Below are 19,446 nucleotides of genomic sequence, written 5' to 3' on the forward strand. Positions count from 1 at the left end.
GTCTCCATGGGCTAACAGACTTCCTCCAGAAAATATAAACAAGAAGATGCGTGCATTATAACTAAACTTATCTGTTATGCCAGGAAATGTAAGTGTGATGTACTGTCCTACTGAAAGACAAAGTTTCCCATACTGGTTCAACTACTTCAACCCAACTACATAGCATATGCATAAAATGACTACTGAAGAGAATGAAAGAGGAAAGAAGGCACACAGGCAAACGCTAACAACAACAAAACGTTGGGATCATAATTTTAGTTATAGACAAGGCCTTTTTTTGTTTCATTCCTGTTTTGTTTTGTTTTTAAAGTCAGAAAGTGTTTTTAAAAAAAGGTGAGACACTTTATAATGAGAAAGAGTCCAAGCTACAGTGAGAATATAACCGTCATAAATCTTCATGCACCAAACAGCATAGCATTCAGAGTCATAAAACCAGCCCCAGGGAATTCAAGGGGAAATCAACAGAAACACCACCAGCAGGCAACTTTATTTCATTTCTGTCAACCCAAGGAGATCAATGTCAAGTTCACCAAAAAATAAGTAGAGATTTATAGAGGATTAGAAAAATATAACTAATAGAGTTGATCCAATGGGTCTATCAGATTCTGCAATCTGATAACACATCTTTTCTTTTTAAGTGTGTATTGAACATTTATAGACATTGTCCATCTATTAAGCATGAAGAACACCTCAGTGGACTCTCAAAGGCAGAAATAGCATTAACATATTCTCTGATTGCAAAGCAATGAGACTGGACGTCATAACAAGAAAGTAGAATAAACACCCCTGCATTACTTAGCAAGTTAAAAGCTCCATTTTTTTGTTTGTACAACTCTTAGGTCATAAAGAAATCAGGATTAATATTACAAGATATCTAGATAATAAAAGCCCTACAATTCTAAGGTGAAGAGATATGGCTAAAGCTGCATATGTCATAAGTCATAAATCTTTATGAATATATATATATAGATTCATAATATATACATACGAATATATGAATATATACATATATATCAGGAATAAGTCGAAGATGTTCATGATCACCACAATTATTTTACACATTTTGGGGAATGGTAGCTAACATAATTAGATAAGAGAAGGAAATACACATAGTGAGTATCGGCAGGAATAAGGCAATGTTTACATTGTTTGAAGTTAATGTGACATGTACCCAAAACCGCAAAAGCAGTTGAGAAACTATTAGAAACAAAAGGAGACCCTGTTAAGGTGACTGATTACAAATGTAATAAACAAAAAATTAATTTCCTTATAATGAAATAATTTGATAGGCTTTTATAATGAGGGAAAATATCACTTTAATAGAAACATAATAAATAATATATCTAAGAATAAACTTAATAAAATTGCAAAAATATGCCAGACCTGTAGGAAGATAATGCTAAAATTCTAAGGAAACCTAAAAAAATAAAGTAAAAATGGAAATGCTTACCACTTCCTGGTATCGGGATGCTCAACATACTAAAGATGTCAGAACTCCCTAAAATAACCCATAAATGCAAGCCATTGTGATTAAACATCTACATTTATGTATATGTAAGTATATGTGTATATATGTTTTTAGAACTTAAACAAATGATACTAGAGTTTATCTGGAGGAATGACCATGTAGAAATAACCAACAGAAAAGGAGAGAGACAGAAGCAGAGGCAGAGAGAGAGGGAGAGAAAGAGAGGAGGGTGGAGAGAGAGAGAGACAGAGAGCACAGGGACAGAGGGATGGAAGTAGGGTGGGGATTATGGGAAGAGGTCTGATGGTCTATTTAAACATCTAGGGTTTAAAATGCAAGTGAAGATGATAATAAGACCATTTGGAAGGTAACAAAGGAGTCTAAAATGAATATACCTATACACAAATTTAGGTAGCATTTTAAATGAGTGAGAGAAAGCTGAGTTAGTCATTTGGGATACTTTAATATTGGGGTAGAGAGGTCGTTGTGAAAAAAATAAAGCTGGATTCCTACCTCACTTCTTAACATCAACATGATTCTAGCTGAATCAAAGATGTAAACATTTTTAAAAGGAAAAAGAAAGAAAATAAATGAAAAAAGAAATTTAAAAAGTATTAGAAGAAACAAGAGTGGATTTTACTTATAATCTCTTGGCCTAGAGTTGCCCTTTCTAAGCAGGACATAAGAAAATGAAGACATTACCTACATTGAAATTTTAAAATTCTATATGGTGAAAACAAAACCAAAACAACACATAAACAAACAAACAAAAACCCAAATGAGAAATAAAGTGAGAAATTCACAAAGCGTTCTTACGTATCAATAATAAAAAGATGGACCTCAAGAGAACATAGGGAGATGATGGGATCACATAGTTCACAAGAAAGAAAAATACAAATGTCATATAAAACATGGAAAACTGTCCAATCCCGATATAGTGCAATACCATTTTTCACCTACCAGTTGACAAAAAGAACTTGATAAAACCAGTGTTGGCCAGGTTGTGGGGAAATAAGGCTCTTAAATATATTATTAGTGGGCATATAAGTAGACATATGTTTGCAATTTGGTAGTGTCTACTGAAATCTCAAATGCGTATACCCCTTTCTCTATCAATCCCAACGCCTAGGAATTTACCCTGCCATGAACAAGAGTCCAACCATTTCTTTGTTTTGCTTGTTGTTATTTGTTTGTTTGTTTTCTCTTCCTCTCTCATGAGGCTTTGTTTAAATAGTAAAAATTAGAATCAACCTGAATGTACACTAATAGGAGCCTGATTAAATGAAATTTAGTACTATGTTACTTTGAAAAGAATGGTCTATATGCGCTGTTATAAAAAGATCTCAAAATCAAGGAAGTAAAAAGGTAAAAATGAAGGACAGTGTACATAGAGCATTTGGTAATTAAAAAAATATGTATATCTAATTTTTCTGAAGGGTGCCCAAGACTCTATTAACAATGGTTATCTTTAGATGAAGAGATCAGAGGGGTGAGAGACTTAATACTTCAAACTTTTGAACATGTATTTCTTTTAAAGACTTATTTATTTGAGAGAGAGAGAGAATAGGGGAAGGGGCAGAGGGACAGAGAGAATCTCGAGCAGACTCCACGCTGAGTGTGGAGCCTGACGTGGGGCTTGATCTCACGACTCTGCGATCACGACCTGAACTAAAACCAAGAGTCAGGGCATTTAGCCAACTGAGACACCAGGTGCCCCTGATCATGTATTTTTTTAATGTTTGATAGAGGTTATCTGGGTGATAAAGGTGGTGGGATTGTGGACCATTTTAATTTTTTTTCTTATACCTTTCAGTATTAGGAATAATATATAATAATATATTAGGAATAAATGTTATTTGAAAAAATAATTGTACCCAGAAGGGGAATCATTTCCAAGGCTCCTCTGATGAGGGTACTGAGACTCATGCTTTACAGAAACTCAGCTGACACCTTTCATTATCGCTTTTCCTTGTCATTCAAGATGACCCAGCAGGGCACTTGGAGGTACAGGGATTGGAAAGGGTATGCGCTTTATTTCAGGAATCTAGGCCTTATCTTGCTTTGGGTTCTCCAGTGGATCCATGACCACCAAAATGGCGAACCATTTTTTTTAAAGATTTTATTTATTTATTTGATAGAGAGAGAGCACAAGTAGACAGAGCAACAGGCAGAGGGAGAGGAGAAGCAGGCGCCCCACCGAGCTGGGAGCCCCAATGCAGAACTCGATCCCAGGACCCTGGGATCATGACCTAAGCTGAAGGCAGATGCTTAACCGACTGAGCCATCCAGGCGCCAAAGGGAATTTCTGTATTGGTAGGGAACTTGGACAATGAAAGTGCTTTCAGCTCTGAAAGTCTGTTTCTTTTACACACACACACATTGGGGAGGGCATTAGACTCTTCCTATTCTCTGACCTGCTGATCTGGTATTTCTGCAACTGTCCAGCTGTTGTTCCTATGTTGGGCGCCGAGGAGGAGGCCCGCAGGCCATATCCATTGGGAAAAACTGTGACAAGTTTGGCATTGTAGCGCATGAGTTGGGCCACGTGGTTGGGTTCTGGCATGAACACACCCGGCCAGACAGAGACCAGCATGTCACCATCATCAGAGAAAACATCCAACCAGGTAAGGAACCAGTATGGAGTCTGGAAGCCACCGGCCAGGAGGGTGGCACCCACCGGGGCAGACAGGTGTGAAGGAGAGGGGTTTCAGGGAGCCAACCAATGCTCATGTGTTAATTAAGGAGGCAGTGACCCTATCCTGCAGGCGTTTGTCATGAGCACTGCCACTGTCATCTATGGCCCTTCCTGGGAGGTGTTCTTGCCATAGCTTGTAGGTTACAGCAGGAATGAATGACTTTTCACGTTGTGAAGGGCAATGTTCCTAACAGGAACAGAATGGACCGGAACCTTGTTGCAGCATCAAAGCTGAGAAGCCAAAAAAGGAGTTCTCCTGGTTGCTTTTATAAGAGTCCCTTTTGCTGACTTCAGCAGCACGTCTTTTTGAAGCTGAAATACAATTAGGACACGAGTCCATGTAAATGCAGTATTTCTGCCTGGGAATGTTCTGCCCCGAGGCAGATAGAGTGTCCAAATTAAAACAAAACAAAACAAAAAACCCCCAAACTTCTCATGTTAAATAATTTTATATAGAAGTCCATAATGAGCATGAAAGTAGCTGACCGAATAATTTGGTTGCCTTAAAATGCTTCCGAGAGTCTGAATTGTGAATTATTTGGGATTGAACTTAACTCTTTGATTTTTCTTTCAGTAGCAACATGAGAGATTTATTTGTTTTTTAAGTTTCTGAGCAATCAGATCGATAACGAGCCTGTCTACAAACTTAGTATAACGGTTTCCAGTGGCACTTGGGGAGGGGTCATTGGGTGGTGGGGTTGGGAGAACCTAGGGCTGTTCGAAGTTTCACATTTCCAGTCTGTTAAAAACGAGAACCACCACAACCCTGCTATTTGATTGGGCCAACCGAGCTCTCAGAAGTTGCTATGGGCCCTCCTTCTCCCCCTCTGCCTCCTTTCAGGTACCTGCCTTGGTTTTCAAAGGCCTTAACAGAGTGTTGTGTCACAGGTCAGGAGTATAATTTCTTAAAAATGGAAGCTGGGGAAGTGAGCTCTCTGGGAGAGACGTACGACTTTGACAGCATCATGCACTACGCCCGGAACACCTTCTCAAGGTCGGAATCTATGCTTCTGCCTCATCTGTGTTTTATTGTGGCTGCCGCAGGCGTGGGTCGGATTCCTGGAGGTCTGCGGAGAGTGGGTCTCTGCATGCTCCTCGCACAGTTGGCCTGTCTGTCCTTGAAATACAGTGGCCTCTGGGCTGCAGTGAAATATAATCTAATCAGGTTCCCGCTAATAAGATTGAATCCCATTGTGAAGCTGGTGTTCCATCATGCCCTAATGTCACAAGCAGCAAACTGGAAAGGGGAAATTATCGAGAGGTTGGCCGGGATAATAACTTAGGGGCTCTGTGTTAAATTTCCAGGGGGTGGGGGAGCCTTCTAAAGCACGTCCTTGATGTAAGCCTGGTGGCACTTACCGATTCTCTTAAAGAGGTGTGGTTTATTGGCAGCTAGACTGTATGAGAGCTGGGAGGGTTGTAAATCATGGATTCATTTTTGAGGTGAAAAAAATGAGGCTCCAGCCAGCTTGAGGGCACACAGGTAGCTGGGGTCGGAGTGAGAACAAAGATCCAGGTTTCCTGCCTTCTGGTCACGCTTGATGGTAGCCGGTGTACCCAAGTATGGCCAGGCCGGTGATTTACAGCTGGCATCGGCAGGATCTGTTTTGATGAGTTATTGCTGTGCTGGACTGGGTGTTAAGTATTTCCAAAATTGCCCTTCCTTCTAGACCATATGAATGTTTTGTATAAAGAAGTTTTCTCTCACTAGTCCCAGTGTTGTGGGTCTCTCCACCCTTGAGTTAGAGGAGACACAGGGCAAATATTTTCTCTCTTCACACTTTCTTCTCAGTTTCCTCTTAAAACTAGCTTGTTTGCTTTTTATTTATCTATTTGATCACTGAAAAAAAAAAGATTTGAAATGGGTCCCAGTGTATACATGGGACAAACAAGAAACAAATAAATGAGGAAACTTGAGGATGGGGAGGGGAAAGTAAGGGTAGAGAGCTACACTGAAGCTTGGAATCAACTGACTATTCAGAATACATGCCATAAAGTCATGTACATTTTGGTGGGATTGGCAGCAAATCCTGCCTGTGCTTCTTAGCAGTTATAGCAAAGACGGAAACGATCCATTTCATGAGTTGCTATGTCCGTAAAGATCAAAAGAAACCACTCTTTCAGGAGACACACCACTCTTGGGAGTGAATGGGGAACTGTGTACCCAGGGCTCATTGGCTCTTGGGTAGGGCTCCTGGAAGCATGCTGTTGATGAGGTCACAGAACTGGGGGAGAGATCCTCCAAACCACATCCCAAGTTCTCAGTTGCAGAGGGAGAGGGGTGCTGTCCCTCTGACCATGCAGCTGATTTAGCTGTGATTTCCATCCTGCACGCACCCAGGCGGATCTCTCCAGAGCTCTAATGGGTGGAGTTTTGTCAAAGTCAGCATCTTTGAACAACTGGCATGGGACTGACTGACCCTGTTCTCATTACTCTTCCCTGGCTCCTTATCAGAGAATACAGGGGGCACATGTAATGAAGAGACCACTGAATTGAGAGTCAAAGACAGGGTTCCAGTCCTAGCGCTCTCACACACTGTGCTACTGAGGAAGGTGTAGACAGTAATCAGGATAGCTTTGTGCTGGGTCAAATCTCCAACTCTCTGGGCATCAGTCTCCTCATGAGAGGCCTGGACTAGATGTTCTCTGAGCCCCTTCCAGCTCGAACATTTCCTGTTGTGATTTCTTAATCTGGTGCAGATGGGTGAGGCACTGACAGACGGGGTCGCCTTCATTGCCACGTGGACATTTGAGGCTTCCTCTTCTACACTGGGAAACAGAGACTTTGGAGGATCTACCCTGGGGGTCTCCGGGGGCGTCTCAAGAAACAAGGCGGGGGTGCAGAATGAGATCCCACCCAGTAGAGGTCAGAGCGGGATGCTTGGCTGTGGGTGCTGGGCTGACTCACGGGTTTGGAAAATGGTGTAGGAAAGGTGTGGGTCACACCACATCAGCCCAGGGGTTGGAGGCTGCTAAGTAGGGACAAAGTATTGATTTTGTAGAGAATCACTGTCAAGTCGGACCAAGTGATAAGGTTGTACTTTGGGTCTTGTTTCCATAGCTGTCCTAACTCTTCGTATTGCTTTATAATTTGTCTGTTAATTATTATTATAAATTCATCCTCTCCTATTTATCTGTTACATCCCTCTCTCCCTAGACTGAGATCTTTGAGGGCATCCTCTTCTAGTTTCCAGCACCTACCATGGTGCCTGGCACAGAGTAGATGTTCAATGAATATTTCTTAAATGAATAAATCGATGAATGAATCAAAGGAGACAGGGCAATGCTGTGGGCTAGGTGAGGGAAGAAATTTCCACTATCCTCATGCATTTCTGTCCACATATCCGCAGATGCGGTGTCACCTCATAAGGAGAATCTACAGGCATCTCCTGTGCAGGGGATTGGCGATAAATTACTTCCAATGGGCTGTAGGAACTGCACTGCCTCTCTGGTGCCCGCTGGGTGCCAATTACTATGAAAAGCTCTGAAACCAGAGGCCAGAGAAAGAATGCAGATAGTGTCTTCTGGCACCAGCATTTATTTTCTTGTGTTTTTTTGGGGGACGGGGGGTTAAGTAGGCTCCACCCCCAGCATGGAACCCAACATGGGGCTTAAACACACAAACCCAAGATCCAGACTTGAACTGAGATCGAGAGTTGGACACTTAACGGATGGAGGCACCCTAAGGTTTTATTTAAGTCATCTCTACACCCCATGTGGGGCTCGAACTCACAATCCCGAGATCAAGAGTTGCATTCTCCACCAACTGAGCCAGCCGGGCACCCACTTTTCTTGTTTTTCTTTTAAGAAAAAGAAATCTTGGGGCACCTGGGTGGCACAGCGGTTGAGCGTCTGCCTTCAGCTCAGGGCGTGATCCTGGCGATCTGGGATCAAGCCCCACATCAGGCTCTTCTGCTATGAGCCTGCTTTTCCTCTCCCACTCCCCCTGCTTGTGTTCCCTCTCTCGCTGGCTGTCTCTATCTCTGTCGAATAAATAAAATCTTTAGAAAAAAAAAAAAAAGAAAAGAAAAAGAAATCTTTATTTTTTTCCTGTGACCTCTAGCTCAGAATGCCATCCCTTTTGTCCCTCAAGGAGATAATCATTATTAACACTGTTGTCAACATGGAGCGGTTTATCAGCACAGACCAGCGGAAGCCCATGGACCAAACCCCTGAAATAATAGCTCCCCATCAGGAGTACCCAGAACCCCTCAGAGGGAGATGGGTGAGCGGACAGCACATGGGTGCTATGGGCAGCCGGGTAGGAGCACAGCAGCTCCCCTGTAGGCCTTGAAGGGAGGCAGATGTCTCCTTCTGCCACCATGATGTCATCAGTGCTACAGAACAGTATACCCCCAAACTAATGGCTCACAACAACTTATTTTTTGTGACATTGTGGGTCATTCCGGTTCATTCTCTGATTTTGCCTGGGATCATTTCCATGGCCATAGTCATGTGGCAGCGCCACTGGCGCGAGAAGTCCAGGATGGCCAGCACCACATGTGGTCCATGTGCTGCCCGTCCACCAGGGGGCCCCGCAGTTCTCCTCCCTGGCCTCATCCTCTGGCAGGCTAGACTGGACTCTTCACTGCATGGGGACTCAGAGTTCCGACAGGACAAGCTGGGAGGCTGCAAGACTCTTAAGACCCAGGCTCTGGAACTTGCAGGATATCACTTTCTGTCTCATTCCATTGGCCAGAGCAAGGTGCAAGGCCAAGAATGTGGACAATAGGAGGCGCAATTCATTATTTTAACACTCTACCACAGCTACTTGCTTACCCCTGCCCCAGAGTTTGGAACAATTCTGGCAACTCTATTTTGTGGTGAGTAGATAACTTCATTGTCCTTTCTGCCAATTGTCTGCATGGATTTTCAGGAAACTACTTTGTTCAGTGGGACATTTATCAACAGCCTCCTTATTAGGATGGTCTTTCCCGGCCCACTTTTTGTCAAGTGTCGCACCCTCTAACTCCATGTCATTACTCCCGGCCACACATGCCCTGGAGCTAGGCTGCACATCGTCTTTGAGTCTGTTGAAGAGAAAAGTGGCCTGTAGAACATTTGCTCATCTGGAGACATGTGCCCTTCCTGCTGATGGGAAACTAAATCTTCGTGTGTCTTTACAATTGATCTGTCTCCTTCCAACTTCATTTTCTAGTTTCCTACAGGCCCTCCCTCCTCCCCTTTGGTTGGACCCAGGCTGTGGGGAGTGATGTCTTTGCAGGTTTCACTGGGCAAGGGTCCAGGAGCTGAGGAGACAGTTCTGGGGTACAGGGGCGTCTTTGTTTGGAGAGCTCAGAGCTGACAGCTTTATTCCCTAGAGCATCTGCCAAAGCCTTTCTTGGTTTAGCTGAATGTCAGTGCTAAGAGTTGTCCTACATAAGAGGGTGTCACTGCAGCAGTTCACGCAAGGGACACCTCTTGTAGTAAATATCTTCCAGAGCCCTCCGCCTTGCTGGCAGCTCAGGGACAAGTTGGGGAGGGAGTCCCACCCCCCAAAAGCTGTCTGAGTGAGGGCTGATGTTGTTCGTGCTGTTTCGGTGTTTGAAGTCTCCCACATTAAAGCCGACTATTTCTTGGGCAGTGGGAAACCCTGGCTGGAAGGAGGAAGGGAGGGAGATGGGCTCCAGGCCTGCCTGGGTTCCAGGGCTGGCTCTCCACGACTAGCTCTGTACTCTGGGAGAGACACTTAAACTCTGCAGGCTTTTTCCTCACCTTTGGGGAGGAAGCCCTAATAAGCATGGCATCCCCACGGCATGCCCCTGGCAGAGTTCCCTGTGTGCCGTGGGCTTCAGCGGGGTTGGCTGGCCGGGGTTGCTAAGAGATTGTGGTGAGTTTTACATTTTGTGCAGCAAAATTTCTTCCCTCAGGGGAATCAAGAAAATAATTACAAATGGACACATTTTATGTTAGGGCAGAAGGGCCCCTTCTTAGATTTAGTAGGTGATTGAATTCAGAGTTTTATGGAGAGTCATTACTTGTGGTTTAAAACTTGGCAAAGTCAGTGAGGGAAACCAAGGATTCCACTCAAGTTTCTCTAGAAGGCTCTGGACCCATAGATGAGGCAACAGGAATTAGAGAAAGACAAGCCAGCTGGTTAAAGTCTAGGGATAGGGATGCCTCAAGGAAATCGGCAGATGATCTAGGCTCCTGTGTGCTTCCATGGGAACGAAAGCTTGGAGTCTGACTTAGAAAAAGTATATGCCAAACCAGAAAGATAATCAAACATGTAACCAGCAAGAAATAGGGATAATGTGTTTTCCAAGGTAGTGCAGAGTTTAGGGGAAAGGAAATGTTTGAGAGAGAGAGAGAGGAGAGAGGACAGTGCAGCTAATATACAGGTAACGTGCATTTTCACATTTCCTTCGGGTATGCATTACTTTGCAAGATTTTTTGAAGACACTGCCCTACCTTGGTTACATAATTTAATTCAGAAAGCATTTCTTGACCTTTTATGCTCCAGTCCCTGGAGGTCATAGAGGGCATAGAGATGAAGGTCTTTCGTCTCTCTGCTTGAGGAACTTACTATTTAGCACAGAGACACATACCTTCATCCTTCAACAAAGACACTGGAGTATGAGAAGAGACTGGATAAGGCCCAGGGATAGCCCAGAGAAAGGAATGAATAACTCAAGATGGGAGGGACAAAAAGGGCTTAAGAAGACTGTTAAGAGGGAAGGCCCTCTGATGGGGTTTCGGTGAATGAACAGGAGTTTGCTAGTGGACAAGAAGATGGGCAGTGTGCAGCCTCAGCGGAGGACAGCCTGTGTAAGGGCATGTTTGGGGCTAGCAGAAGATTGGCATTGCTCAAGATACCAAGTGGGGTGGAGGTGTCGGAAGTGGCTGGAGAGGAAGGCAGAGGCCAGTGAGCCAAGGGCCTGGGGATCCAGGTGGTGGTCGGAGATCAGTGGAGGCTTCTAAGCAGAGAGGACACAAGCCTGCCCTTGCATTTCTGGACTGTCCCGTTGCAGTGTTAGAGGGGGCAGCACAGGGCTGGCTGAGGCTACAGGGAGGGAGGCCACTGAAGAAGCTACCGGGAAGAACTCAGGAAGGGGATGCTGTCTGAGCTAAGGCAGTGCTCTGGAACGAGGAGGAGGGCATGGATTCAAGGCACGACAGAAGGTGCCATGGTGCCTTTGGATTCCGTCTTGGGAGGCAAGGTTCATGGGATGAGCATGGATATGAGACCCAGGGGACAGTGCAGTAGAGGGGTCACCAGGCATCTGGGGCTTAGCAGGTGTTTCTGGGGGTCAGAATCAGAGAATTCTCTGTGAACCTTTCCATGGTGGCTAAAACCCAGAGAAGCTGATGGAGCAGGAGAGGAGGAAGAAGGCACAAACTCCAGGAAGAGCCCAGAGGGGGAAGCAGAAGTGGACGTTCACTTGCTGCTCAGAGACAGTGGTGCCCTGGGAGCCAGGGGAAGAGAGTCTGGGGGAGGAAGGAGCAGCACAGTGTCAGTGCTGTCAGAGAGGGCAGGTGGGGGTTGACAGGTGTCCATTCGAGTCGTCAGTCAGTTGGTGACTGCTAATCATTGCAGTGCAGTCTGACTGCAGTGGCATTGAGGAGTGAATCGGAGGTGGGCAGCCAGACAGAATGGAAACAGTTCTTTCTGGAAACCTGGTTAAGAAGGGAGGGAAGAAACAGGTAACTGGAGAAGGAGCTGGTTTGGAGGGAGGCCCTCCCTACCAGGAGAGGCTCCGCATCGGGGGTCTGGAGGCAGAGTCGGATGCTCAGGCAGGGGTCCATCAGGCCCACATCATGGAGGTGTGCAGCTGGGCAGCCTGCTATCTGATCCTCTGTTTTGGTCGTTTTCGATTTCCTTCATGTGGGAATAGAATAAGATGTTAGAGCTGGAAGGGACTGCTAAGTGTCCAGGCCACTCTCTTACTGTTAGAGATGTAAACTGAGGCTCAGGGAAGGGAAGGGGCTTGTCCGAACTCACCCAGGTGGCAGAGCCAGGCTGTACATGGAAATCTCTTGACCAGGGGCTCTCTCAGTTACCCTTTGCTCTCTGCATTCATCTCACTTTCCATCTGATCATCCCCATTGCCAGAAAGGCCCCCCAAACCCCAATTCCCATTATCCATCAACCCATCAGCCAGCACCTACTAACCAGCCCCTGAGAGCCTCACACTGTGCTGGCTCCCAGGTGCTCTCTGGAGCCTCTCCAAGACTTATCCGTGCTCAGTGGTGCCCGTTGCACAACTCTGGGGGGCTCCACGCACACCTAAGTCTCTCTGACTGGTGCTCCCCACAGTTGTACGATGCGGCGGCCTGGGGCCTGTGGCCTGGGCCTGTCAGGGGCTTTGTGGTAATACTCAGTGCACATCAGTGAGGAAGCCCCCAGGCCAGTGGGCTAGAGCAGACTGGCAAACCTGGCAGAGTCATTTTCCCATCGGAAGTGAGTAGGCAGCTCCTGAAATGGAATGCCCCGATGCCAGGACGAGTGAAGCCAAGCTCTTTGGTCCTACGGGTCTGCGGAGAAGCAGCCCAAGGACTAGGGAGGTCGATGTGGTTATGGGCAAGGAAATAAAGACTGTACATCCCAGCATGGCCAGCCGGACAGCCTTGACTCTTCTTTCTCCGTTCTCTCTCTTTTCTTCCTGTAGAGGAGTTTTCTTGGACACCATCCTCCCCCGCCGAGACGACAATGGCATCAGGCCAACCATTGGCCAGCGCGTGCGGCTCAGTCAGGGAGACATAGCTCAAGCCAGGAAGCTGTACAAGTGCCCAGGTAACCGAATCCTGGGGAGCCCCGGAGCCTTGGTGGCCCCCACAGAGCGTGACTCAGCCACCCTTTGTAAACTTGCCTCCTCGCCGGGAAAGCAGCCTGGGGGACCTGAATCAGCTGCTGTAATTTCTGGCGTGCTGCTCTCGGGAAAGTTTTAGACAGTATAGGGGCCCAAATGGGGGAGGTCATTGCCGGTAGTGACACAAAGAATAGATCTGGGAGCTCACAGCTTCATTTGTGGGAATCTTCGGAATTCTCTGGCACAGCTCTGATATTCCAAAGAGGAAGAAGCCATAGAGGAGCAACAAAGAACAGAGGCCCAATGCAGTGTGTACCCCACAACCATGAAAGCCCCTCCCCTTCCTGTGGGAGGAGGAGATGTGGGTTTGGCGAAACAAAAACCAAAGGTTTTGCGGGAAGACCGTGAATGCAGGAGAGTGGTTTTAGAGGGATGGGAGTCAGCCTCCTAAATCCTCAGTGCGGTAAAGGAGGTTGTTCCGATGGTCTTGGGGCTTTCCTAGCCGTACAAGGTGTTGGTCATTGGCTAGAAATCTGCCCTCGGAGCCTGGACAATACCCTGGGGTCTGAGGAGACGTCTGCTTCTCCACCTACCCACGAGCCCCCTCCCTTTGAATGTGCCCTCTTTGCCTTCCGTCCCCTTGACATCAGCATCATCTTCCCCCCAACCTGCTGCCTTGGGAGGGAGCTGATGTTGGCCCCTTAAGCTGTTGAGCTTCAGTGCGAAGCGTTAGTTACAGCAGCCGGGGTTTACCCTGATGGGAGAGAACACAGTTCAGTAGTGTGGGGAAGAAGAAGGAAATTCATTACCCACAGGTCCAGTAACATTTTCCAAACCCCAGAGCAGACACACAGTTTGATCATGGGAAATAGGGGCCATCTTAGAAAATCTAGGCCCTACTAAGTGGGATCACAGAGCATACAAAGGACTCTGTGGGGTTTGGTCCATCACAAAACTCTAGGAAATATGTCCATCTAGCTATTAGTCATGTGGGGGCGTGTTAGGGCTGAAATGCAGGACACACATATCATATAACCTTGCTGAATTGAAAGAGAAACCTTATAGCATTCTCTGGGAAATGCCATAGTATTTATTTAGTTATAATGTATATGCCTCTTACTTCCCCAAAGGATTGGAGGCAGCTGGTAAATACCATGGAGCCATATAGTAATGTATCTATCCTTGTAGAATGTTGATGATTATTCTAAAATAATTTCCATGGAACCCTTGGGGGTGTTGACTGCCAGGCATAATCCTCATGATGCCTGGCAGTTGTTCGGTAACATGATATTGAAGCCCCAACATCCAGGATTTCCTGAGGCTGATGACGGGCCGCTCTCCAGCTATTCCTTCCTGCAGCTCACAAACTGCAGCTTTCAGTAATTTCAAGTCGTAACTAAAGGCAGGGCCGTTGCCGAGTGGAGGTTGAATTGCATGTAGGTAGATATGGGTAAGGATGCTTGCTTCCCACACTTGGGGGGTGACCCGTGAGGGGAGGGGCATGCAGCAAACCAACGTCTTTGTCTTTGGGGTCTGGGTCCCGGGGGGTCAGGAGGTAAGGAGCTTGTAGCTCCTATGCTTACTCATATGGGTACCTCTTTTTTTTAAATTTATTTTTAAGGACAAATTAGAGGAAATATTTTTCACATACATAAGGACTAGGTTCTAGACTTACAACAGGCAACCCTCAGACATTCAAGGGCGGAATAGCCTTCTGCAAAGTGTTCCAGCTTCCCATACCTCTGGTCATTTTTGTGTTTTCTTGACTGTTTATTTGGTAGCAGAGACAGGTAGCAGAAAAAGAGGCAAGATTCAAACTAATGAGTTTCTAATGAAATGAGTTTCCAAGTGTTTCCTTTGTCTTGTTGCTTCACCCACTTGTACTTTTCTGTGGTCACTGCCACAGATATTACTAGTCGTAATTATAATGGCCACTATGTGTGGAGTGCTCCCTGTGTGCCAAGCACTGAGCTGATCCATGTCATTCCCCCTTCGGGCAGCTCCTGCCCATTTTACAGACAAGAGAACTAAGGCCCAGCAAGGCTGGGAAACTTGCCCACCATATTTGAGGCCATGCTCAATCCTGAGAGCCTCAGAAGAAGCCCTTGGGTATTACTTTTTGGTGCCCAGGTCCTATTTTCACTTTTATTAGCCAGAAAGAATTGTCATTCTCCCTGACATGCTTCTCACTGATGCATCCCGAGGGCTTCGGCTGGTCAAGGGCTGTTGCTTGCTCAGCAGCCTGGTGCAGGGTGCTGCTTAGGTGGGGAGCGTCTCTGCCGGAATCACAGTGGTTGTTTTCCTTGTGCAGCGTGTGGGGAGACCCTGCAGGACACAACAGGAAACTTTTCTGCACCTGGTTTCCCAAATGGCTACCCTTCTTACTCCCACTGTGTCTGGAGGATATCGGTCACGCCAGGGGAAAAGGTAGGTGTGAAACCACCTCAGGGAGTGACATAGCTTTCTTTGAGTTGGGTAAGGTGTGGGAGATTGTACTATTGTTAGTAGTAGTAAAAACAGCTGTTGTGCTGTGAGCACCCACTGTGTGCCAGCCGCCGTGTGCTGTGCTAGCGTGCTTGACATTATTTCTGGACTTTCAACCAGTATCATACCAATGGAGGCCTAGAAGCAAAATGTCCATGTGAATGATAAATCAAGCTCACAGCTTGTAAAACAAAGTAGGCTCTATCCTTCTTCCTTGAGTAATACGCCATCAGAATGCCTTGGAAGGCAAGGATCCAATTTAGAATTCCTTGACCCCTCAGAGTGTTGCTCTGGAAGGTAGCCATGTGGGGCAATTAGCCCCCAACCCACAGCTGGCTCCTCCTTCTCAGCCCCACATTCCATCTCAGGAACACCAATAGCGAACCTCCAGCCTACTCTCCCACCTTGCAGAGAGCTAGTCCTCCAGTAGAAGTGGACTGGTTAGATGGGCTGTCTACCTCTGGGAGGGTAGATTCAGGGCACTGATCTCTGCATGCTCTGGAAGTGGGCTCAGGACCATTGGGACAGGAGCTCCAACATCCTGGGCACCTGGAGTGAGGTCTAGGAGCTATGCAAGCTCTGGGTGAGCACAATCCTTTGGGTCTGAAGATTCCATGATTCCCTGCAGATTCCCTCTGGAACTGAGCCAAGGTAGCTGCTTCTTTAGTCCTGGTCCAAGGGTGGTGTGTTCTCAACTCTACCGCAGGACGCATCTCTTCACATCCATTATATGGGTTAGGAATTTGAGGCTCAGACATTCAAAAAATTGCCAAAATTCACAGTAAAATATAGAACTGGGACCTGGGGCTGCCGCACTCCTAAAATGTGTGTGTGTGTGTGTGTGTGTGTGTGTGTGTGTGTGTGTGTGTGTGTGTTTTCACACCTCCCTTCAAATCCAAGGGTTCTTCAGACTAGACGCTGCTGTCTTTGAGATGCCCCCTCTATCCCTTGGGTGAGGCTTCCTACAGTCATCCCTGCCATGGCTTGTCTCACAATATCATGACTGCTGGTTTATTTGGCTGACCCTAAACTCATTGAGGACAGGGACTGTTCCCCCCTAGATCTCCAGTATCCAACATAGCCCATGGCACATAGTCACACAAAAAGTGTTTGTTGAATGGGCATGTGAATGGACAAGTGGCCAAGTGAAAAACCTGCAGCTGAGGGACCATGGGGGTGATGGATTTTTGGGTGCCTGTAGTCAACCGTCAGGTATTCCTAATTCATAACTGTTAAAAATTTACATGTTTTCTATGGTCTGGGTAGTAGTCAGCATATTATATGGATTATCTCTTTTAATCCTCAGAACTTCATGTGATAGGTGCTATTAGCACATTAATTTTTCAGGTAAGGAAACGGACTTGCCTAAGGCTACTCAGTGTATTGCAAAGTTGGGATCTGAACCCAGGTGAAAACCTGGATGCTTAGCCATCAATCCCATGTTATTTCACAAAGGGGTCAGGCTAATAGGCATTGAACATGCATTCACAACCACATGGTCATGTATGCATGTGGTAACACACAGCACCCACATGCAACTCTTCCTCTGGGTCGAAGCATTTATGACAGCATGGCTGTCATCTTGAGCCTGAGGAACTCCAGGCTTGTCTTCCTTGGGGGCAGCTGCTATCTCTGTGCCTGCTGGAGGCATTAATGAGAGGGAGGCAGGAAGAAGGAGGAGGAAGAGGAAGTGTTCTAGCAATCCCTAAATTGTTGAATTGCCCCACATGGCAGAGGCTATGTGATATGTTTGAACTGCGTAAGATTCACCAAACCTTAATTATTATTGCTAACTGGGGGTCAGGGAGAATATACATCATTGAAATTCCTATACCAATTATTTCCATTTCTGCTTCACCCAGCCTTCCCCAGAGCTGCTAGTAATTAGCAAACTTGATTGCTTCAAGTATCACCTTTTGTTTATCACCTCTTCTCCTATGGTCTTTATGGTTCCCTAACATATTTAAAATAATTAGCCTAAATAATTATCCCATTCATTTCGATCATGAATGTGTTACTAAGGAAGTTGTAATAACATTTTCTTTCTGAAAATTTGAAAAGCTAAAGAATTATCTTGCAACCAGCTAGTTAATATGACTGAGCCCTTCTGGCTGAATGTGAGCACTGTGGGAGATACAAAAGACATCTAATTTACAATCCCTATCTTCAAGAGATTTAGAGTTTTGTTAGGGTTCCCCACCCCTTACCTCTAGAGAGTCTGATTTCATTGAAGGAGGGGCATTTGCTTGGCCCAGTATTACTTTTTACACTTTTGAGGTGTTACTAATCCACAAGCAGGGTTGAGAACCACGGGTCTAGTTTGAAAGAAGAGTGACATCTCACACACACACGCGTACACACACACTGTACAACACAGGAGGTGAGCTGGCCTATTATTTTCTGTCCTCCCTCTTCATTTCATAGGAGATCAGAGGGCTTTGTGGAAGAAGGTGCTGCTTGGCCTGAGACCTGAACATTGGTGTGATCGGCCCAAAGGAAGGGGTGGGCACACTCAATGCTAATTAAGACGGGGAGCCTGTGAAGAGCACTTAGTGTGTCGGTTTGTGGAGCACTAAGTGTACACTCAGTGTGGCTTGATTTGTTTAAATTGCATTTATTGAGTGCCTATTATGCATCAGACATAGCATGATACCCTCAATATACAGTTTCTCGTGCAGCCCATCAATAACCCAACGGTGTGCGTGTTGTTCCGCAGAGAAGGAAACTAAACATCCGAGCGGGCGAGTGAGTGGTAGTAAGAGCTCAGAGCCAGTAAGGGGTAGAGCTGAGAAATCCAGATCTGCCTGACTCTAAAAACACCTGCCCTGCAGTCACTAGAAGAGGGTGAGGAGGGGGTCCCAACAAGGGACCGTTCGGGCAGTCAGAGAAGGACTCGGGGTGGAGACAGAGGGCACTGGAGCTGGGCCTGGGGAAGCTCCCGTTAGCACGGGTCCCTCAGGATACATGGGGAAATAAGGTCACATGGGATGGATGCTGGAGGCTCTGGAAGGTAAGCAGAGAGTTTAATTTGTGAGATAGGGGCAGGGGGAGCCACTGAAGTTTTCTGAGCATAGGAGGGGTTTGACGAACATGAGATGGAAGTGCAAGATTGATCTAGGAGCCCTAGTGCACAGAAGGGGCAAGGGCATGGCAGGGAGGAGTTCAGGAATCATCTCAGCAGGAACAATGCAGACAGGGCTGCTGAAGGGGCAGCCAGACTGGTTTGCAGCAGGGGACACAGACATCTTAAGGGAAGGAAGTCTGTCAGCATTGGGGATAAACAATAGGGGCGAAGTAGAGATGACAGCAAGGGGCTGCACCCCGGTGACTGGTGTCACCTGCATATAGGGAAGCTGGAAGGGAAATGCTGCTGTGTTGAGGAGCCCTCACAGTCACTGGGGAGCAGGGAGGACAGGAGCCAGCCAGAGAGCAGCAGAGAGAGGATAGGTGTGCTGAAGCCCAGAAAGAGGAGGTTCAAAGCAGAGGAGCCATGAAGAACGGGACAAACGAGTAACAGTCCTTTCGATCTGGCTGGGAAGACACCAGAACCTTCCAGCCTGAGGCTTTGCTTAGAGGCAGAGGGACCTGGGGCTGCCTGAATGCAGAAGGAAGTGGCCAGTGGACAGGGGAGAGAGATGAGCTGGCTCAGGGCAGGGGCCCTGAATGGGATAAGGCCCAGGGTCAGAGCTGCAGTGGCCAGGCAGGGCTGCCTTCAGTGGGCCCCTGGTGAGTGAAGAGAGCGGAGAAAGGATGAAGCAGAGACATGCCGAGCATGGCAGACATGGCGTGGGCACCCTTCATGGCAGGGCTTGATGGGCGGGATGAAGGAGGGATGCCCGAACTCTGCTCTGGGTCATCTGCCAGGGATGCCCCAAGCTGAAGGGTAGCAGGTTTGTGGGAGCAGTACCTGTGTGCAAAGTCCACAGGGTCACCCAGCCCCCTCCACGGTTTATGGGCAGGGGCATCTACTGAATGGCCTCATTCCTTCCTAGTCCATCTGAACCCCCAGCTTCCCAGCCTTCACTCCTCTTCACCCCCCTGCCTCCCCA

The 19,446-nt window shown here is 46.8% G+C and overlaps 1 protein-coding gene across 1 annotated transcript in view; it reads left to right on the forward strand.

Annotated features, from left to right (window-relative positions):
- TLL2 (tolloid like 2) overlaps window positions 1-19,446 on the forward strand; it is a 120,290-nt gene that overhangs the window by 67,635 nt on the left and 33,209 nt on the right. Inside the window, exons 6-9 of the mRNA XM_045785077.2 lie at window positions 3,914-4,092; window positions 5,052-5,157; window positions 12,773-12,897; window positions 15,225-15,340. Coding sequence (XP_045641033.2) covers window positions 3,914-4,092; window positions 5,052-5,157; window positions 12,773-12,897; window positions 15,225-15,340 — 526 coding nt within the window. The remainder of the gene's footprint in view (window positions 1-3,913; window positions 4,093-5,051; window positions 5,158-12,772; window positions 12,898-15,224; window positions 15,341-19,446) is intronic.

This window comes from Ursus americanus, chromosome 6, assembly GCF_024610735.1.
Source record: "Ursus americanus isolate L20-20 chromosome 6, mUrsAme1.1.p, whole genome shotgun sequence".
NCBI lineage: Eukaryota > Metazoa > Chordata > Mammalia > Carnivora > Ursidae > Ursus > Ursus americanus.